General features: G+C 37.0%; 1 protein-coding gene across 1 annotated transcript in view; it reads left to right on the top strand.

The window, feature by feature from the left end:
- LOC139719223 (uncharacterized) overlaps nucleotides 1–23,944 on the top strand; it is a 74,729-nt gene that overhangs the window by 4,999 nt on the left and 45,786 nt on the right. The window contains exons 6-18 of the mRNA XM_071630653.1: nucleotides 1,419–1,535; nucleotides 4,112–4,231; nucleotides 7,736–7,876; nucleotides 9,095–9,226; nucleotides 11,401–11,526; nucleotides 13,465–13,581; nucleotides 15,251–15,505; nucleotides 16,749–16,877; nucleotides 17,749–17,874; nucleotides 19,327–19,455; nucleotides 20,323–20,435; nucleotides 22,368–22,587; nucleotides 23,609–23,731. Of these exons, the coding sequence (XP_071486754.1) occupies nucleotides 1,419–1,535; nucleotides 4,112–4,231; nucleotides 7,736–7,876; nucleotides 9,095–9,226; nucleotides 11,401–11,526; nucleotides 13,465–13,581; nucleotides 15,251–15,505; nucleotides 16,749–16,877; nucleotides 17,749–17,874; nucleotides 19,327–19,455; nucleotides 20,323–20,435; nucleotides 22,368–22,587; nucleotides 23,609–23,731 (1,848 nt within the window). The remainder of the gene's footprint in view (nucleotides 1–1,418; nucleotides 1,536–4,111; nucleotides 4,232–7,735; nucleotides 7,877–9,094; nucleotides 9,227–11,400; nucleotides 11,527–13,464; nucleotides 13,582–15,250; nucleotides 15,506–16,748; nucleotides 16,878–17,748; nucleotides 17,875–19,326; nucleotides 19,456–20,322; nucleotides 20,436–22,367; nucleotides 22,588–23,608; nucleotides 23,732–23,944) is intronic.

The following is a 23,944-nucleotide window of genomic DNA, read 5'->3' as shown; positions in this document are numbered from 1 at the left end:
GAGGCCAGAGATATTAATGCTAAGAAAACTACAACGTAAGGAGACTTGACTGATTTTTATTTTAGAGTTTATATTTGTTTGAGAATACCAAATTAGCCACACATTAGGAAAAAAAATATTGATATTTTACATAAACTTGTTGCCGAAGGTAGTGAATATCTTATAGCATGTTGCTGGGAATGTGTGCCTTAAGAGGCGGCGCAGAAAAATCAATGTTTCTTTGCAAAACAACCCTACAGGTGTCGTCCAGGAAATATCTGTCAAACATCGCGACGTTACATTTCTAGAATATTAGCGACATTTTGTGGACAATCTAAAACAAGCAAAAAGGAACCAATTTCCAATTCTGTCAGTGAGTTTTGTCGTGTTTTTTTTTTTTGCTTTCAATTTGCGCCAAAATGACACGATCTGGATAGTTAACGATGATTCTGTTTGAATTTGCATTTGAATCTTATTTTTCATACCTTATTATTTCACAACAACATGGCACAACCATTATTTTTATGCAGTATACATATCACAGGACAAAACGATATCAAAATCATCAAAATGTAATTCGAAATATGTAGAAGCTAGTTTCAAAAGTACATGCAATGATTTATATACAGTATGTCCCCCAAAAAACAATTATAATTGAATTTTTGCATTGATAACGCCCAATATGATTAACCCGTCTAAATGCTACTTCAGGGTCTTAAAATATATCATCTTAGCTCTATTTTGCAAAAAACCCATTCAATTTGGTTAAGTGGTCACAGAAAACTGTGGATTGTTGTAAAGCATGTCATGAGTCTGATTCTTCCAAGTTTAGAACTTGGATGTTCTGGGAACTGCATATTAATGTGTAAATACAATAGACAGAACTTGGAGGGAAGGGATTCCTGACATGCTCTACAAAAATCCTCATCTCTCTTTGACCACTGAAGCAAATTGAATGGGGTTTTCTGTAAGATGTGGGTAATGAGTTGTAGTTTTATACCCTGAAATTGTGCTTGGATTGATTCACCATTTTTTATTTCATCGTTGCAGAGGGTACCATTGTAATTTTGGGGGGACATACGGTAGAATAATAGAAAAACACAAGGTTATAACTTTTATCTAAATAAATGACGGAACAAACACCGACGAAAGCTTAGATCATAACGAATTAGGGGTGTGAATTACGACTGAACCAACTAAAAAAAAGAAACGCTTGTCCTTTTCATGAATGCATCCCTGGATTATAAACTAGAAAAAAAAATTGTCAGACATAAATTATCCATGAGGGCGAAAATATTCTTGGAAACAGTCTAAAACCCATTCGCTGCGCTCGTGGGTTTAAACAGTTCCAAAGTTAATCTCGCGCCCACTCTGTCCTGCGCATCATTTGTATATTGTGTGATGACTTCATGAAAAGGACCCCTACTCCCCCCTCACAGATATCAACGAGTGTGACTTAGGATATTGTGACGTCAACGCGAACTGCACCAACAGCATCGGTTCGTTCAGCTGCGAATGCCGTGAATTCTACCAGGGCGATGGAACAAACTGCGAGGGTGAGCATCTTCCTAACTTTTTTTTTTCACTCATCTGTGCATTAAACTGGCTTTTTTTTTTAAACTCTTTATGTGCCACGTTCGCACGTCCGGCTCAATCGACGGCTTGCCAACTTCGCATATTCTGCTCAATAAACAAAGCCGCCAAAACCGCTCGATAAATCGCTAATCCCGCGGTAAAAATCAAAGCGTTTCTCGCGCTTTTGTTCCTCTCACATACGGCTTGCATTCTATGTGGTGATTGATTATCAAGCGGTGTTCCCAACTAGATTTTCGTCTCTGTCACTATTTATCACTATTTCTGTCACTATTTTATGTGCAAAAGTCATGCCTTTACAGTAATGTAGCAACTGGTAATTCAAAAGGAAAAATGAAAATAGAATTGTTATACATTGTATATGGAAGCAAAGTTTGGCATTCCTCTTTAACATTGCTCACTATTATGTCAAGCTTAACAGAAATTTGTAGAAGTAATGCAAATTGGAAAAACAGAATTCCTTCTCAAAGCATGACTACCTTCGTGTCTCAGAATAACGTGGCACACAGGGGGTTTCCACCATGGCACATAAAGAGTTAATGGGTAACATGTTGTTATTTGACACCCAAAGACATTGTTTAGATATTGTGGTGGCTCATTGTGTAATGATGTTTATCTAGATGTAAGATCACGAAATTTTGCACTCATTTGTTTATTTTGATGCTACCACGGTCACTAATAGAGATCTTTCACATTATTTTCCTCGTTTATGTTAATTTCGAAACATGCCGGTTTTATTTGACAATGATCAATACCTTCAGACTTTCAACTACGCCCACCACTTGGCCTCCAGCTAGCGTGTATGATATTGTCCTACTATGATTCGACTCTTAATTTTAATTAAAGTGTCATTTCATTTCTTCTTCTTTTTTTTTAAAATCTTATGTCGTTTCGTGTCATGTTGTTTTAAATCAATAAAGCCAGTTCGGAGTTCCACTTTGCGCATGAGCAGAAAAGGGTCATTTGTACCAACAGGGCAAGTTGGTTTTGAAATTCACTGGGATAAGCATCTGTGATGTAATGATTATTCAAGTAATCCTAAATGGTGCTTGCCAGCACATCCACCTGACAGCAAAAGTGGTATTTGGCAATATCAATGCAAAAAGATTGTTAATACAATCAATGCAAAATAATGCAGTAGATGCTTTCCCAAGCGTTAATCGTGGACCTTTGTAGTCACCTGGTCTACGCAATTTCATCCTTTGTTCGAACATGATTGATGAATTCCACGTATTGTTTTGTCGGGCCAGCTACAAGTAGCTATATGTGACAGTGCACCTCAAAACAAACAAAAAGTCGCCAGGCATGAATTTTTAGTTTAGACCATTTTCTAAAAGAGCAGACTTTAAGCTTTAAAATGATATATAACTCAAATCAAATGGACTCTCCTAACCTATCTAAATATTGGAAAGAAAGCACAAACTCAGGAAAAGTGTGAACTGAGAAAAGAGGCTCTGAAGTACAGTGTCTATTCAAGCGCTTAATCTTTACCAAACCGTGCTGGCTGTGCGATGAATGGGACAAAAAACAGGAAGTAAACCACCACAGTAACAACAATGAAGGGATTATCAGATTAAACTGAAATTAAGCATGCCTCATTAACACATTCTCTCCATAATTAATGCCAACTTTTAAAGCAGTAGGGCTATCCTTTCAAAAGTTATTAGAGTTGAAAGTGAAGATTGTGGACAAGGTTTTTCAGAAATGAAAAAGGGATTCTAAAGACACACCTAATCACACTGTTCTATCCAATATGTTTGAGATAAACTGCTTAAAAAACACACTTTCCTGCCCGTTTTATGATACCAAATTTTAGCATAATGTAAAATAAGACCCGCTCTTTCAGAAAATATGAAAAAGTCAAGTTCGGCTAGGTTGACCCGTTTCACTTATTTTTAGTCCTCACGCAAAATCAGTGTGTGCGACTTTATGTTCGTTTTGAGGTGCACGGTCACATATACATTTTTTTTTCCGCTTTGAAAACAAGTGAGGTTCCTTATCAACTGAGAAAAAAAAAAGAAAGGTCATTTGTACTTATGTGCACATGAGCTAACTCTTAACTGGCTTATTCATTTAACTGCATTCGATTCTACTTCTTCTTCATTATGAATAATACGATGGATTGCAGAGATTTCCATTGCAAAGAAAGTCTATAGCGGATTGAATTTCTTTCGAAAATTTGTACTAACCAACCCCTTTCAATTTTGCTGAAACAATCAATTTGTGGCATGCTAATGTTAAGGCAAAGATTTGCAAGGCAGGATTCCGTTTCCAATGGACCGCCTGTTGACATAGGTGCGAAACTACAGGGAAAATAATATGATAAAGCAAAGCTTGAAAACGATTTGTAACTCTCCAAGCATTTCTGTTCATTTTCTTCCTTTTTTTTCATTTATCTGCTGGATGTCTATTACTGGTGTCGTATCATTTTTTATTTCCTGCCGTAGAAAAGGATGTGGCAGATTTATCAAACGTAGGGACGATTTATCTGAACTTTTATGTAAAGAAAAGTTTATTGATTGTTCTGTTCCTTTCACAGATATTGACGAGTGCAATTTAGGTCTAGATGATTGTTCTCAGAGATGCACAAACGAAGAGCCGGGCTATAATTGTAGCTGTCTGGATGGATTCCTTTTGGTGGACAGTTCCCAATGCGAGCGTGAGTTTCGGTTCTTTGCCAACCATGTTGCTTTTTTTGACTGCTGCTGCTGCTGTAGTACTGCTGTTGTTGTTGTAGTACTGCTGTTGTTGTTGTTTTGTCGCGTGGTTTCAGCAGAATAATGTTACCAGAAGAACGAGCGCTTAGATGGAGATTTGCGATCAGTCATTCTCGTTAAATGCCGAAAGATCGGTGAGAGCAGCTTTATTGCTATTAAAGTAATCACAATAATGACTCGGTATATATACAATGAAGGTGTGTATGGACCAAAGGATTCCCGCTGTGCAAAAAGACATTAGCAAGGTGGACACGGAACTGCTCTGTAACTGTACAGACACAAACTGACTTCTGCTCGTCACTTTAAAAGTTGCCTTTATACACGCTAAGCCTGAACAGCTCTCATAAGTTGATTCGAGTTTGTGATTTGTAATAGAGAAATGTAGTACACTATACCTTAGCTGAACCAGTGACATGGAAAGAACTACATATAGGCATTCACTTAACTCCAAGTTACACAACCCTGGTCGAAAAAAAAAAAAACAGTTAGCAACTGGTAATAGTACCAGTTGATTCCAGTTAAGGCAACTGGTTTCAATATGGAAATTGGAATGCGTGGCTAGAATCAACTGGTATCAACTGGTACCCATTCAACTGGTATTCGTCCAACTGGAATCAACTGTTATCAACTGGAATCATGTTCTGGGATCCAGTTGACAAAATTAATTTTGTGTTGAATTATATTGATGTATATGGGTGTTTACCAGAACAAACACATGTCAAGACATTGTTAATACCTATCATAAACCTACAGCTAGTCTAAAAGCCTATACCTACAAGTACATCTTGGCTTAGCCTACATCCTAGACCTAGTTAGTACCAGGGATATTTCATTCATTTATATAGTGCCATTTAGCTGTAATGCTTTAAAGGGCTAGTAACTGCATCTGTGGGAATCAGTGGGAATGCTGGGGGATGATTGTTCTAATCCTTGTGGAATTCATTTAAGAGTACATTATATATCCATTGTGTGAAAATCATTTGCTTCAGAATGGTCTCATATTCAAGTAATATGACAAAATGTATAATATAATAAGATTACAACGTGCTCAAGACAGATACGCTAGAATGATATTTAATGCTGATAGATATACATCAACTGATAATTTGTTAAGGTTGCTTAATTGGCAATCAGTGCAACAACGGATTAAATTCAATCATTGTATAATGATGTTTAAAATTATCAGTAATCGTACACCCATGTCTTTAAAGAAACTCATTTCCAATAGACCGATATATTATTATACAAGATATGCTGCAAACAATCCTCTTTTTGTTCCTAAACCACGTACAGAATATATGAGGTCAACATTTTCGTATCAAGGCACATTGTATTTTAATATGTTACCTATTCAAGTTCAAACTTCTGTGTCGTTTGAAAACTTTAAGAAACAGTGTAAACGTTTAAGTTTTGACTTTTGATTTTTAATTTTTATATATTTTTGCCATCTGATTTTTTACCCAAACCAAACAGTGACTATTAAATTCATGTACAAATTTATATGTAGTTTGAATACTTAAAGAAATTATGTAAATATGAGAGTTTGATTTTTGTTTTCATTTTAGCTGAATATATTCTTGCCGACCGTATACACTTTTTTTTCTTTTTTTTTTTAAACACAAAAACACCCTGCCGCAGCAACTACACTGTTTTATCTGGAAAAGGCGGGCGGGTGGGGTGGGGATAGGGGATAATGAATAGATCGCATTTGTTTGTTTTTTCAATCATGTGTGATATTTTACTGGTTATAATAAATGTATACTGTTATCCTGAATGTAAGACGTACTTTAATTTTACATTGTTACACATAAATACATAAATAAATAAATAATGTGCAGTTCAATGTTTCCAGGCTAGCATGCCTGTACAGTGTCGGGGCGATCATTAACGGGCTATTCACGATCGCCCCGACACTGTACAGGCATGCTAACCAGGAAACATTGAACTGCACATTACTTGAATATGAGACCATTCTGAAGAAATAATTTTCACACAACAATAGATATAATTATGATGTACTTTTGAATGCATCCCGCAAGGATTGGAACAATCATCCCCCGCCATCCCCACTGATTCCCATTGATCAGTTACAAGCCCTCCCCTTTAAGTCATGGTTACCAAGTAGATTGCACTTTTATTATAAAAAATATGAAAATACCTCATCAAAGGTACAAGCTGAAATTGTGAATATCAAGGCAATGATATTAGATAATTTTCTAATAAATTTCAGACTTTATTGAAATCATGAAATTCAACAATCTGTTATCTATTTCACATACAGAATTTGAATAGTTTATGAATATTCATGAGCAATAGAACCAGTAGAAACCAATAGAAATCAACTGGAATCAACTGGTATCAGAGTGTCAATGTTTTAGTCACTGGGTTTAAACAGGGAGGTGGGAATTATCTCCCTGGTTTAAATCTGGAATGAAGTGGTAAGCAAGTCCAGTCAGGTACATGGGTTTCAAATTGTGTCAACTAACTGTTTGCATACAAACCAACACACATACACACACGCACACACACACACAAACACACTCAAACTTGTCAAAATACAGTCTGTAAGTTAAATTGTCAACTGATTGAAATTGATTCCAGTTGAATTTAGTTGAAATCATTAAGAGTCCAAGTTAAATCATGTCAAATGTTTAGTTTTATGTTGTTTTGTTTACTTTTTAATTCAGTTTGATGAACTGATCGAATTCAAAAAGTAGACTTCAGCTGGTGTCATGAGCAATACTGGTACTGGTACCAGTATGACTAAAATGGTATCAACTGGTACCAGGTACAAGACTCAAACTGGTATCAACTGGCAAACAATGAGACTTGAACTGGTATCCAACTTGTACCAGTAGATTGCAATTGGTATCAAGTGGTACCGTGGTACACATTGAGACTTGAACTGGTATCAATTTATAGACCAGTAGACTTCAATTGGTATCAACTGGTACACAATGAGACTTGAACTGGTATCAACTGGTACCAGTAAGACTTCAACTGGCAGGAACTGTTACTTACTGGTACAGAGTGATACTTGAACTGGTATCAACTGGTCACCACTAGACTTTTACTGGTTTCAACTGGTAAGCAGTACAACTTCAACTGGTATAAACTGGTACCAGTATGATTAAACTAGTATCAACTGGTACCAGTACGACTTCAACTGGTATCAACTAGTACCAGTACGACTTCAATTTGTATCAACTAATACCCGTACGACTTCAACTGGTATCAACTGGCTTCGCATTTAGAATTGCTTATTTTGTTACTGGAAAGTTGGAGTTGCCTTTTGGTTTTAACTGGTACCAGTTCATTGAGACCAGTTAAGACCAGTTAAGACCAGTAAAGACCAGTTTAAAATGCTTACTGGTTTGTACTGGTTTTTCGACCTGGGAATAATGTATAATGTTATCATTTACTGTTTGTCCCATTCTGTTTGGCAGTGGACCCGAATGCAACGTGCTCAGACGATTCCAATCCGTGTGGCAATAATACTATATGCGCCTTCGTTGACGGCGTTTCCACATGTTTCTGCGATCAGGCGGGTTTCGGATACGAGACGCCAGAAAATACGTCATGTATTGGTATGTACTCGGCATTTGATAAATATGATATGACATGGTTATTTAGTTCCGTTTGAAAGTTTACCAATAAACTGAAAGCTTTGCCAGTAGCTGCCCGAGGAATTGATAACTTACTCGTTTCAGTTGTTGTCATGATAGCCAATAACTTCATCCTCTGTGCTACTGCATGTCTCTTGATTTTCATCATATCTGTAACCGTGATAGGATTTTTTTTAACTGTTAATCTTACTCTAATTCACTTTATTTGTGTTTTCATGGTGAGCACTGTGTCAAATTGTTCACCATCCTATTGTTAGTGTGAAATAAGTTTAGTTAACTTACGCTCCACTTGCCCCGTTTTGATCAATTATTACGGTGCTTGAATCCTCCTTTTTCCACTTGATGTATGAAACAAATGCTGCATCTTTCCCCACGAGCCTGCAGTGCACTGGCAATAATATTTGAACTACATTCCTCTCCCACCACCCCCCCCCCCCCTCCACTCCAGATATAAATGAATGCGTGGAAAACAACGTTTGTGGGGTGCGAGAACTGTGCAACAACACGGAAGGCTCTTTCGTATGCGGCTGCCCGGACGGTTTCGTACTCGCGGCGAATGAACGAGATTGTGAAGGTAAGGCACGTTCGGAGTTAGGTCCTATGGCCTCAAGGACGTGACACAAAGTACTTTCACTCTTCAAATAGTCAGTTACCATCAGTTTCAATAACAAATAAGGAACACCGTACATACAGTGACAGACGGAGGACTACAGGTACTTTGATAAAGCATAGCTAGTCAAGAAAGTTTATGATATTAAAGATCTGTTCAGTAGCTAAAAGTGGTACTGATATTCGTCATTGGGTGCAAGGAATGAACGAAGTGCATTAATAGAGTTAAGATGGAACGCAAAATGAGAGATCGGATATGGGACTCCATCTGTCTTCGTTCCCGTTTTTTCGATATTTAGGATGTGACTGTTTTGTGAAAACGTGTAAATTGCCCGGTTTCACAACGTTCTTAAAATGTGCACTTTTGACGACCTTTACTATGACCTGGTAGACCTATACCTTTTGCAACTTCCTGAAAGCGTGCCGATTCTCTCTAATTTTATGGAAACTTTAGCAAGGGGTGACGTCTCGCCATTCCAATAACATAACTTGGTAACTTTTCCCTTATATAGTGTGAAATTCACATTGCACTAATGCTAAATAATTTGTTTGTACCGCACCCTCTTGCAGACTTGGACGAATGTGAAAACGCGGCTCAAGTGTGTGCGGAGAACGCCGTATGTACGAACACTGAGGGGAGCTACACCTGTCGGTGCGAAGACGGGTACAGCGGATCCGGATATCTGAACGAGACGTGTGATGGTAAGCAGTCTTTGTACAGCTACTGTATCCAGTGTGTACAAGTCCGAAGTAGAGATGCGTTGCTTGACTTACATTCACTCTTTACATTCATTATTTTGTTAAGTTAGTGTGAACATATCGATCACATCTCAGTTAATTTTATCCTGTCTATTGGAGGCTTCTCTTCCCTTTCTCTTTCTCTCTATCGCTCTCTCTTTCTCCCCCGCTCTCTCTATCGCTCTCTCTTTCTGTGAATGTACATGACGCTCTTTATTTTTAATCCTCATAAGCTTTTTATGCCTCCGCCACGAAGTGGTGCCGGAGGCATTATGTTTTCGGGTTGTCCGTCCGTCCGTCCGTCCTTCCGTCCGTCCGTCCGTCCGTCCGTCCGTCTTTCCGTCCGTCCGTCCTTCCGTCCGTAATGAATTTTGTGAACAGCGTAACTAAAAAACCTTTTGAGGTATCCTAATGAAACTTGGCATGTATGTGTATTAGGGGGTGAAGTTGTGCCTATCAACTTTTGGGTGCACATGCTCAAGGTCAAAGGTCAAAAGGTCAAGGTCAAATACGTAAAATGTCACTATTTCCACCATAACTATGCAATGCTTGAAGATATTTTCTTGAACCTTAGTGTATACATGTATTACCCGATTAAGATTCTCTGGTGAAAGTTTGGGGTCATGAGGTCAAAGGCCAAAGGTCAAAAGGTCAAGTAAAAATATTAAAACTTCACTTTTTTCTCCGTATCTTGGAAATTGTTCAAGGTATCTTCATGGAACATAGTATATATACATGTACTGACTGGCAGTGATTATCTAGAGAATTTAGGGTTCATGGGTCAAAGGTCAGGGGTCAAAGGTCAAGGGCAACACTTCGAAATTTTACTATTTCCCTCATATTTATGCAATGCCAGCAGGATTATTATTATTTTTTTTTTACACTTGGTGTATGCATGTATAACCTAATAGAGATTCTCTGGAAACTTTCTTTTTTCTTCTTTTTTTTGTTTGCCTCAAAGGTCAAAAGGTCAAAGATCTAGGGAAAGTGCTGAACTAACTTTTTCCTCCATATCTCAGAAGTGGCTCAAGTTATCTTGAAACTTACTACATATTTATGCATGTTGTGCCTGACAGTGATTATCCTATGAATTTTAGGGTCAAAGGCCAGATGAAAATGGTAACAATGAACTTTTCAATACAGAAATTGCACTTTTTCTCCATACCTTGAAAATTACTCAATGCATTATAAACTTATGAATGGGTCAAAGTCAAGCTAAGTCCTTAAATCCCCAAATACATGCTCTCCTATTCATCCAATTCAACCTACAAATGTAGATCAAGGAAGGTGAATATTCAACATATTTGTGACAAACTTGTCATTTTAATATTTTGCCAATTTTGTGACAATGTAATCACACATTGTCTACATGTACATGTACTATAAACCTATTAGGGGAATCATGCCTTATGGCGGAGGCATACCAGTCGCCTTAGCGACATTTCTAGTTTATCATTAGATTTTCTACTTCTTCAGTTAGTTCCATTCTAAAAACACAGCTTCCAAAACTGCAGAAACTCTGTAAGGACTATAACGACACCTGTTTTGTCTTTTTATTCTTCTTTTTTTCGTTCTCTGCTTCAAACGTTTTGTGAGGTTAAATTGTGAGGGGCAAAACACAATCATTTGTCAGTTTTGTGTCTTTTAATGTCAGTTTTGTGAATTTCAATCGTTATTTTTCTCATGCTCTAGTTTGCATGATTGGAATTCAATTGAACACTGATAGTGGCAGTTAAAGTAGAAAGAAGTGAAGCAGTGATAGATTTTCAGGCGCGCGTAGGTTAAAAAAGAAACAAAGAAACAAACAAAACGTTATGTTGTGACAACGCACGAGGGCCCCGTTTTATCAAAAGATATAATCGATTGTAAATTCCCTTACCACACAGGTTGTCATAGACTTATAATAGAAATCAACTATATAATCATTATAACTCTTCATAAAACAGGGCCCAGAGCAACTTTATGGAGACTATTATAGAGACTACTATAAAGTAGTCCGACGAAGCCTAAATATAAAACGGTGAAACGTAGCATTTGTAAGTAGAAACGTATCGAAGTATATCTGCATATGATATGCAGAATGCAAAATGAAATGAGTGAATACATTTTCACGTCCACATCCCAACTTTCTCCTGCAGATATTGATGAATGCAACTCAACAATGCCGGTTTGTGGAATTGACGCCATTTGTAACAACACCATTGGGTCTTATCTTTGCACGTGCCCCGATGGATATCTGGGTAACGCACAGACTCTGTGCGTGGGTAAGTCGCATGTCACGAGAATTGAATTTCACCTTCGCGGGAGGCAAAGAAAAAAAATAACAAAGAAGTTATATAGGACATAGTTAGGTTTCCGTGTCTCAGTTTGTTTTGTAACTCCGCTTTTTATATGTTTAATGATATCATCTATCATGCATTTTGTTATAATTCCGTGAGTGTGTGTGTGTGGGATGGGGTGGGGGATGCACCTAATACAAGCTTCTTCTTCTTCTCTTTTTAAGCATTGTTCCGCATTTCCAGCATTTCCATAAACTCAAAATATTTTTTGAACTTATAGATCTTGTTTATTCTAATTTGATTTATGCATTCAATTTCTGTTAAAAAAAGATGAGGGAGGTTCTGTTGGAAATGGAAAAATAAATGAATGAAAAAAGAAAAGTTTTCGATATCACCATGTATCATAGAGTAAGTTCAATTCATCGTAATATTCTGCGTAACAGGTATTTTTCATTACTTATCCGGTATGTCCACAAGTGCATAATAATCATAGCATATATCTTAAAAAACCTTGTCTTCACTATCATCTACCCTCTAATGTCACAGACACCAGGATAGAGAAAACTGCAAAGTAAGAAAATTTGGATTTAAGAAGATTAAACAGAAAATTGTTTTAAAAACATGAGAAGCCTCTTGTTGGAACTTAAATTCTTGGTATGTTTTAAATTGGGACTTCTCGATTTCCGTGCCCCATGTAACCAAGGTGTTTTGACTTGACCCACTGGCAGGAATAAACCTGAAAGGTAGGGACCCCATGGAAGAACAGTTGTATTTTTTTTTTTTTTTTTTGATACGGATGAATGGGCAGCCCTCATTTCTTTTTACAGCATATGTATTTTTTTTTGCATATTTTATTTTCTATTTGAATACGGAAATAAAAGATAACAACAACAACAGCAAAAATAAACCTTATCGGTACAGGGGCCTTGCAGCTGGGTTACCCAGTGCTTGAACACTATTTCAATCATCTCTGTATTCAGTGGAATAGGTAAAAGATAAGGGTTTAATAACATATTATTTCTTTGTGATGTCGTAAAAAACTTATCTACGATCGAATTTATGGCATGCCCTCAAGGGACGCCATAGGGAAACTGCATCGAGATTGCATTTGTCTTGAAGCGCAGATCAAAGTCAAGCTACCGTGGACTATTTTCTGTTATTTCAATATGGAATATCATGTGACTGATGTAGGAAACCAAAAACCAAATATGAATGTGGATTAAATGAAAGCAGCAATATTAGTAGAACACATCAGTGAAATTTTGAAGAAAATCAGACAATCGATTCAGACGGTATGACATTTTAAATTTGCGGTGCCGTCATCGCTGGACAGAAAACTATTAGAGTTCTTGACGTCATTTTTAGGAACACGATATAAAGAAAATATAAGGAGCTTTGACAGAATTTTCGAAACGTCAGAAGAAGCGAAATTTCATTTTTCTTGAAAGTACACATTCTATCGACTTGTTTATATGTTTAGGGTAATATCATTCCGCCCTACTTTCTGAACGAGGTCAAGTTATCTTTAACTTTGTTAGAAGTATTGAATTCTGTTTATATATTCTTTATATCGTTGTCCTGAAGTGACGTCACAAACTGTTGCAGGCTATTCATTTAGCGATGGCGGCACTGAAACTTTAGAAATTCATAACTTTTGAATGGATTGTTCGATTTCCTCAAACTTCCTCTGATGTGTTCTACCAATCTATATTGCTGCATTCACTCAATTCACACATATATTTGGGTGAACTTGTCCTGTAAAGGAAATAAGAAAGAGCCGAAGTGTATACTGACTCTGACTTTGGCGTAATGTAGTGATCATAATATAGCGATCAATTAGTCAAACACCTGATCGATCTAGCATTTTCCCATTCAGTTAGTCATTTAATTCAGCTAATTATTAAATAATCTTGGTATTTACAGATATCGATGAGTGTTTTGAGGGAGAATGTGATGTCAATGCAGACTGTGCCAACTCTCCCGGTTCATTCAACTGCTCCTGTCGCGCCGGATACATGGGAACGGGTTTGAATTGCACAGGTAGGGCCTACGTTTTGCCTGCCATGAAAAGTATACATTGGAATGCATTTCGCTACTTGTTCGTTTTGCATTTCGATACTTTTTCGTTTTGCACGATATTTCGTAGACGTATTTCCTGTTATGACAGTATGTCCTCCCTCCCCCCCCCCCCCCCCCCCCCCAAAAAAAGAAACATATACAATATCAGATTTCGGCATTAATAACTTTCAGTATGATTAAACTGTCTGAATGCTACTTCCGGGACTAAAAATATAACATCTTTCCTATATTTTGCAGAAAGCCCTATTCAATTGGGTTAAGTGGTCACAGAGAAATGTGGATCGTTGTAAACCATGTCATGGGTCTGTTTCTTCCAAGTTTAACACTTGGATGCTCTTGGAACAGTACTGCATATTAATGTGTGAACACAATGGACAGAACCTGGAGGGGAAAGGATTCCTGATATGCTTTACAAAGTACCTGATTTCTCTTTGACCACTGAAGCAAATCGGATGGGATATTTTATTGTACATTTTTGCTACAAAATGCTACTCCTTCGCCATTTCTAACCCGATTTTGATTCCGTTTGCTTTATGTGATGGCACTAGGTGAGGGCTTCAAAACTTCTACACAGAATTTTGACCTTTGACTTCTTTGACCTTTGACCTTGATTTTTGACCTGTATTGTACATTTTGCTACAAAATGCTACTCCTTCGCCATTTCTAACCCGATTTCGATTCCGTTTGCTTTATGTGATGGCACTAGGTGAGGGCTTCAAAACTTCTACACAGAATTTTGACCTTTGACTTTTTTGACCTTTGACCTTGATTTTTGACCTATATTGTACATTTTGCTACAAAATGCTACTCCTTCGCCATTTCTAACTCGATTTCGATTCCGTTTGCTTTATGTGATGGCACTAGGTGAGGGCTTCAACACTTCTACACAGAATTTTGACCTTTGACTTCTTTGACCTTTGACCTTGATTTTTTGACCTGTTTTGTACATTTTGCTACAAAATGTCTGTTGCGGAGAGTCGGGTCGGGGGGGGGGGGACATATGGTATATATAGGGGCCTATACATATGCATATATATTTGTATATACAATATGATGTCTATGCATATATATTTATATACACAATATAATATATATATATATATATATATATATATGTATATATATATGTATATATATATATATATATATATATATATATATATATATATATGGTCTCCAAGTGTTGGTGTGATAATAACATCAAAAATAAAACTGAAACCAAGCTCATGGTGTAATCACCAACAGTTTATTTCTGCACACAAATTTTCGAGCCGTTCGCTTTTTCTCAGTTGTATAGACAGATATCAACCTATGAAGGTTAATACATCCAGCTAGTGTCAGAGACAATATATTGACAGTCTTCAATTTGAAATTTGAAGTTGTATGATAATTATATAAAACGTTACGTAATCCTTTTTATTGCACATCGAGGTACTGATCATGAGTAAAGTGATCATAAGCAAAGTAATATTATTGATAACACAAATTTCGCAAAATCATACGAATCAAACCTTCATTATCGGCCTGTTAACCATTAGGTTTACAAGTCATGATATCCCTTTCCCCTCCTGGATGTTTTCTTTTTATTGTTTTGTTTTATTTTCCTTATCTCTCTTCTTTGTCACCGTAGATGTTAACGAGTGTGTCAGCACGCCCGAGGTGTGTGCCACAAATGCTACGTGCTCAAACACCATTGGTTCATTTACGTGCATGTGCGAAGACGGGCTTAGGGGGAACGCGTATGGTAACAATTCCTGTAACGACATCGACGAGTGTACTGAGCAGCCGGACATCTGTCACGCAAACGCTGTGTGCGACAATGTGGATGGCAGTTACACGTGCACCTGCGAAAATGGTTACCAAGGAGACGGCACGTCGTGTGAAGGTACGATACAACGAAAAACATTACAGCATATACAACGCACACTATTTTGAGTTTCACAGAAGAATTAAGTCGCGAAGTGATGACGTCACAATCTTTTTTTTTTATGGCTTACGTTTGAACCAGGTGTGAGCATGGTCGGCAACAATAGTGTTCGCAAACTGGGCCAGGTGAGGTTGTTCAGAAGCAGTAGCCATTGCGATGATTAGCTATGACATCACACGTCGGTACTCATTTGAAAAAAAAAATGCCTTTCGTTGATTATTTTACAATTGCACCTTTAAGTCACCCATGCAAGCGTGTCAGATCCAAACAGTATGTTGATATTTTGGAAAGGACATAATACTGAATAGCCGATAGCACTGATTCATAAAAGCATGTGACACTCAAAGTGGAAAGTATACCATAACCATAACTTTATTTCATGTTTGATCTCGATGGAACTTTTACCATTCTGTTCGATTCACTTCACTCGTGTTAGCAAAGTCATCATGACTTTTTTTTTTTCAAAAGACAGAATTTATTGTTTATTTATTATTTATTTCTCGAAGCAACATAATTATACAGAGGATGGATGAAATACATGAGTAATACTTGAACACCATATAAAGCCATTTCTTTGATACAAACAATTTAAACACTTATCTGCGGTTTTTTTTTTCATTTTTTCGAATATTCAAGTAACTCCTTATTAGCAAAAATACGATGAATGAATATACTATAATCATAATGTTTTCTACCATCAAGTCATCATAACTTGCTCTTTAAGTTATGAATTGAAACATCAAACCGAGAAAGAAGATCAAATGGAAATCAGTGGACATCAAGATGGTCTCTATCGTTTAATGTGATCCCCTGAAGCGCAATTACAGGGCCCTGTTTTATGAAGAGTTATAATTGATTAAGAAGTTTATATCTATCATAAGTCTATGGCAACCTGTGTGGTATATAAGGACATTTATAATCGATTCTATCTTTTGATAAAACGGGGCCCAGATGTATCAAAATAGTTAATTCGATCTGATACAAATAAAGGACCAATAGAAAGACAGAAAAAAATGTCAACGGTCATTTAAAAAAAAAAAACCATGTAAGGAATGATAGGTTTCTGTAGAGCCACTCTTTGAGAGGTCGTTAGATAGCTGATAACGTATCATTAAGTGACAACAAACGATTACGTCTCGCCGGAATTTATCGTGAAGCTCCGGAGATGCTCCATGTTATCTTGACTCATTTCACTCTTCAGATATCAACGAGTGCGAAGATGATAACTTCTGTGGGTCCAATTCTATGTGCGACGATACGATCGGTTCTGCGTTTTGCACCTGTGAAGACGGCTTCCAGTCTCAGACGGACAACGGGAAAAATTGTCAAGGTGGGATATGACTTGGTACAGTGTGCTCCCCTTATAACGAATACGTTTATAACGAAATTCTCGTTACAACGAAGTACTCGTTACAACGAAGTAAAAATGTAGCTTTATCTAATGTAACTTTCGCCTATAATGAAATTTTGCTTCAACAAAAGAAAGCTTAGTTATACAACGGGAATTGGAATCATGGTCTAATATCGGAGTAGTCGTGGTGATCCTATCAGATCTTGATGTCAGTAGTATTTGATTTGATCTGACTTGATTTGATTTGATTTGATTCATTGGCTCCTGCGTTATCGTTGTAAATGCACGTACATTGGGATATACCGTATGTTAAAAAAAAACAACGGTGCCCTTCACAAGATATCTTTAAAAATATTGCATCAATCTAAATACAAATTCAGGGTATGAAACTATAGCTCATTGCCGACGTCTTACAGAAAACCCCATTCGATTTGCTTCAGTGGTCAAAGAGAAATACGGAATTTTGTAGAGGATGTCGGGAATATCTTCCCTCCAAGTTCTGTCTATTATTCACACACAAGATGATCGAAATGCCAGCTTTGAAGAATCAGACTCATGACATGCTTTACAAAAATCCACATTTCTCTGTGACCGCTTAACCAACTCGAATGGGGATTTCTGCAAAACAGAGCTAAAATGTTATATTTTAAGACCCTGAAGTAGCATATAAAATAGTTAATCATATTGGGTGTTTTCAATGCGAAAATCTAATTGTAATTTTTTGGGGGACATACTGCAGTATGTATCTTATAAACTCTCTTCATCAATTCCCTCCTTCCTGCTCTCTCCCTCCCTCCCTCCCTCTCTATCTCTCTCTCTCTCTCTCTCTCTCTCTCTCTCTGAATCACAGACTTTGATGAATGTATGATTGGAGTTGACCTTTGTCCTGAAGTTTCGACATGCGTTAACACACCTGGAGATTACAATTGCACTTGCGACGACGGTTACGAGAACATGGGCCCAAAGACATGCATGGGTAAGATCCTTAATAGAGAGACAACGAAAAAACACGCAATAGAATACACCAGCTTTCACTCTTGCTCGTATTACATTCCTTGCCAAGATGTAGGTTGCTTTGTAACCTTCAGATTGTGGTTAGATTTCAACGCAAAAGTATTGTAGTCGTTATTGCGCGTAACTTAAATGTACAAATCTCATTAATATTGAAATAACATTCGGGCAGAATGGACTAATAAACAATTAAGCCCAATTCAATCCATATTCAAAGAGACGTTAAAGGGACGGTAAAGTACTAGTTGAGATGATAAATTCAGCGTTTAACTTTTTGTGAGATACTCTGAGAAACCACTTTATAAATGTTAAAAAACGTACAATTCTATAACAAATAGTCATTATTTTGGGGGGATGAAAATCCAGTGTGAAATGGCCGAGATATCCAAAACAGAGTAAAACAAAGCGACCATAATAAAAAGATGGGTCCTATCCTATACTAGGATCGCTTTGTTATGGATATCAGTCAATTGAAAACCAATTTGCAGCTCATCAACTTTGAATTCCGTATAATTATGCTCTTTTTCATATTTTGTAAGAGGTTTCCCATTCTCTCGAAAAGTCATCATACAAAAACATTGGAAACATCAACACCATCTAAACCGAAACTTTACAATTGAAAAAAGTGAAAATAAACCTTTGAATTGAATTGAATGCTGTACGAAACTTCAATATTCTGTATCCCTTTTGGTTGTAATGAAATGTGTACTATCTGCTGATTGATTTTACTCTGTTTATTAATGTCATCTTAATCATAAAGTTGGATTGGACGGCAACGACCAACAATGTTGATCATCTATACAGACTTTGTGGCTTAGGCCTATGCGTGCGTTCCATAAAGCGCGACGAATAGTTATGTTATTTAACAAGTCTATCTTACAGTACAGAACTACTAGAAAAGGTGAAAGCGCCCTGCGCGTGTTGTGTCAACCCAAAGAGGGCACATCCTCAACACTGTACTAGATGGCTGACTCTACAATTCGTGGGCATGCAGAGAGAGGTCCGCCATTTGGGGGGGGGGGGGGGGGGACATGTCTGCGGAAAAGTACCCGGATGTACAGTTCCACGCTTCGCAGTTTCACACTTGTCAAGCATAAACCTCTTTGTGTTAGCCACAAATTGCAGCTGAAAGCATACTTTTCACCACAGCGCGTGTTCACCACCAAATTTAGCAATTATTGGTCTCACTTCTGCCACATCAAAGTGTCAAATACTATAACATATCCGCATGGATTGGTTAAACGAGAGCGGTCGTATTATTGACATAAAGAGAAAAAAAAATATGTTAGCTTATTTCCCTGAGTAGGTTTCTAGCTTCATTACAGTTAATCTTTAACATTTCCAAAAGTCATCACCCCGATCGCAGTGTCATCCCTAACACGTCGTGACATTATGTGATGTTTGTCTTATCATCTAGACATAGACGAATGCCAAAACAACCTTCACAACTGCCAAGCGGCAGATAACCGTGTGTGCTTCAACGTACCCGGTAATTTCACCTGTGTGTGTGCCGAAATGTTTGCGGAGAGAGATGGGACTTGTGTCGGTAAGTCGTCAAATTTCTTTCTCTGCTTTTATTACATAAAATGTATCATCTAATATTCTGACTACAATTCGAAAGGATGAGCTAATGCACTAGGACCTGTCGGTGATTACCCAGTGATTGTCAGAATTTGTAGACACGTTCATACGCACGATCGCTGTACAATATTGTACGCAGTGGTTGTATCGATACCAGCGTCATCGTCATGAATTTTTCGTAGGGTTTGAACACACCATCTTCAAGATCTCTTGTGTCATGTCATTGGCAATTAGTTGACAAATTTTGGAAGGATCAAAATCAATGTCGTCCTTGAAGTGATTCGTCAACATAATGCAAATTTTAATGTTAGAGTATAATGTTCAATGATAAATGTTGAGAAGCATACACGTGACATGATCAGCACTAAGATAACTTCTTAAGACATAATAACTCCCTAGTCTAGGTCCTCAACGTAGGAACGTCGTCCTTTCGACGAATTCTAGGGGAGGGGAAATGGGAAGGGGAATATCTCAATGTTCTTCTGGAAAAAAATTTAAAAAAAAAATCCAAAGTTCTGCTCTGTACACTCCTTTGCATTGTTTCGAAAGCTGTTTCGAAAGCTGGAAAAATCTTCCGTGGTAACAACGGGTCAAGACTAATGTAAACTCGAATCAGAATGGAAAAGTACGCCACATTATGCTAGATGAATATTCGAAAAACTATGATAATAGATTTCGTGCTTTTTCAAGAAGGGTAGTGTTGTAGACATTTGATTTGCTTTCGAAAGTTGACGTCATTTGAAGATTGCAATTAGGTCTAAAGTGATAACTTCTCTCTTACATTCTCCCTCTTCCATCCTTCCTTTCCTTTTTTTTCTCTATTTCTTTTAAGCTGCCGAAACGTACCCACTGGTGGTGATGTTCACGACTATAATGGGGTTTACGGTTGCCTCTGATCCTACGAGGATACAGAGTATCGACAATCAGAATCGACTAGCTAATAATGTAAGTATTGCGTATGCATGTGTGCATGTGTGCGTGTGAGGCCTTCTTTTTTTTTCTCTCTCTCTCTCTATATGCTCTCCCTCTGCTCGTATGATTATATATGATTGGACATTCATATGTATAAAAGAAATAAGTGAATACATAAGCTATATGTATATAATATATGTATGTATATATATATACGATGTATGTATATATATATATATATAATGTATATATATATATCATTTTATATATGAAATACAATTATGACTATCATCATTACTATCAATTTAATTACGAACATTATCTTTCCTATTAAGCACTAACTGGCTCTTCTCAAGATGTTTCTATTTGAAATGTATTATGAATGAGTTTTGGTTTTCCAAACTGCAACGTCAACAGCATATGCAGTACATTTCCTTTATCAAATGTTCAAAGTTCAAATTTATATTCATTTCCATCAAATAAACAGAGAAATTATATGCAATGTTTAAGCACAATATGTTTTTGATAATTGCAAAAACGTACATTTATAAAATACTTGTTCAAATGAGTAAAAATGGAAAAAATAAATTTCTAAATATAGATATGCTTACCAAAGAAGTTAATTAAGGATGAGAATGGAAATGGGGGGGGGGTCCATCTATTTTTAGATGGACTCTCAGAAGATGCGTAAGACAGCGTAGGATGAATTAACGAAGCTACAAACCAATATAAAACAAAATCAGACAAACCTCAGTCGACTGACATGAAATCATATTAGGAAGGAAAAAAGAAAAACAAAAAGAAGAAGAAATGAAACTACAGCACGTGTCATCTTGGACATAAGCAAACTGCTGATGTAAGAGTAGACATGATAGAATACAACCTGGATTGAATGAGCGGACAAAAAAGGAGAGAATATACACATTGGTATATACGGTACAGAGGATGACTTTTGTTTGTCAGATTGTTTTACTCTAATAAAACAATGATTGATACATAATTGTTTAAAGTCTTACAAAATGATGACTTGGTTGAGATGATAAAAACGAACCTAATTCAATTGTGTGTTATAAGCTAAAAATTATTTCTATTTTTTTTTCTTGAAAGATTTCAAAGTTTTAGCTGTTGTTATATTGTTATGAATTCTAGTTAATACTTCTTCCCATATTAGATGAATGTGTTCTGAGCTGGCAAAGTTCTAAATAAAAATGGCAAATGGAAATCATTCGATCGTCATGTTGGAAAGTTGTGAATTGATTGATTTCTTCGAAACATTATTTCAAATACATTTGGAAGATTTGGAAGATTTGGAAGATAACAAAGTTGTACATAAATTGTCCTAGGTTAAACAAATACAAATTTATAGTTTTCAATATTTTGTGTTCAAAAAAATAACAGGTGAGTATATGAGAAAAAATGGGAGTATAACATGTCATGACACGGAGTGATTTCTTCTGTAACAGAAATAATCTATCTCAGAGTATTTGATGTGTATTTCTCCACGCGAGAATACCATAATTAAAACATGGCAATATTATGGAAAATTATAATGAAAGCACCAATGTTTCGTGAGATAATTTTACAGATACTATCAATATGAAATTTCAATGAACACTTATTATCGACTGTTTTTCCAAGAAACTTAACATGGGAAATATTTTCCAGTGGAGTACCATCAAAAACAATATCAACAGGTAGTGCCTCAGTAGACTTGCTAAAGAGCATATTTATTTAGGTGTGTGGTTTTTTTTTTGTTTTGTTTTTTTTTTTTTGGAGATTGGCGGATAATTTATTTGCTTTTATCCATTGGGCAATATTTTCTAATTCTGATTTTTTTTTTTCATTTTCAACACTCTCCCTTACCACAGTACGGTAGTGATATACACTATAAATCATAAGCACTATCTTATAATTATATATAGCGGGCAATCATCATTGCTGTGTTTTCCTCATTCGAATGCCCAGGTTCTCGCGCACCTGAAACTGCAGCCAGAGACGGAAGACACGCTGGCTGTGTCGGTCTACAACTTCACGCTGCTGGGGGGTCAGCTCTTGGAAGTGACCTTCCGAGTGGACGTAGAGCAGGGTAGTAATCTGACTGACCAGAGCTTGGAGACGATCTTTTTGGCTAGTCTGGAGGCTCCCACGTACCTTCTGGAACCGGACAACCTCGTCCAAATTGAAGGTACAGTAATACCATGTTATACATTTGAAATTCGATATCAGTGTGAAGATGACTTTACCCGTCAAAAAAATTCCTGCAATTCCAGTTTGATGCATCATATTTCTCTTAGACTTGCATCATTTTATATGAATGTAACATCACAAGAAAGCCTGATTAATCATTTTTGCAAGGACAACTCACTTAATTACATTATGCATTCCTGGAATGCGCAATCCGACTGAGCATAAGGAGAGGTCAAATATGAAATGTTGCAAAATAGATCAAAGTGTTATGCCAAACAGTGTAATACCGTACCGCTCAGCACGCATGTCGAATACATGCACATGTATACATGTATACACACAGCACATCCATCCATACTTTATCCATACACTGGGCACATCCATACTTTATCCATGTCAAGCCAGAACTCCTTGGTCAACCAATCGCTGCTTTAATATTTTAGTGACAGGCCAAGTGGGCGGAGCTTGTTTGTGCGTGCCCGGCTGGCTGTATAGTTTTGTTCAATGGAGGTGGGATGGGCCTGGGAGAGTGTTTGTCTCTCAGGGTAGGTTGACAGAGATGGCTACCTATGTTGCACCATGGACATACGATAGCACATGCACATTGCCACATTAGCGCAGACATTCTCAGAACTACGTTTAACTACTAGTACTTGTATTGATACAAATTCCATGTTCAATTTAGAACAAAATAAGAACATTATCTTCAAGAACAGACAAATTTGAATGCAAACACACACACGCGCACGCACACACAAACACACATGCATGCAAATGTACTATAATATTACATTGTACTGTCTTTTCAAGGAGGACAGTCTGCTTCAAAAGAGTGTATTACGAGATTATCAGGCTTCATCCATAAAGTCCTCACTTGATAACACCATGGAACTATGTATAGTAGCTCCATGGAGGCGCAGAGCTAGCGCTCAAAATGACAGGCTTGTTATGCAAAAATTGACAATTAAAACTCTCTGCTTGATCAATTTTGCTGTTGTCTTTGTCTGTATTTTTCGCAGATGTCAATGAATGCTTGCAATTTCCCGACATATGCAGCAGCAACGGTCAGTGTATTAATACCATTGAAGGCTACAACTGTTCCTGTGACGACGGCTACATGGATGTAGGAGGCATTTGCATGGGTTTGTACAAGTTTCGCCACACGATTGATTGATTGATTGATTGATTTTATTTTCTGTGTAAAAACAACATTCCGTATAAAAATAACATGGCCCATATTCAGCGATGCCAACATGGCATCGCTGGTCTTCCATGGGGTCCAGAACATGGAAGTTATACAAATACAATATGAGATTGTGAAATACATAACTCGTAAACATGGAGATGTTTAAAAT

Source organism: Diadema antillarum, unplaced genomic scaffold (genome assembly GCF_040938485.1).
Source record: "Diadema antillarum isolate AM-2024a unplaced genomic scaffold, OU_Dant_1.0 scf00000107, whole genome shotgun sequence".
Classification (NCBI taxonomy): domain Eukaryota; kingdom Metazoa; phylum Echinodermata; class Echinoidea; order Diadematoida; family Diadematidae; genus Diadema; species Diadema antillarum.
The sequence above is the reverse complement of the archived record's forward strand: the minus strand, read 5'-3'. Positions and strand labels throughout refer to the sequence as shown.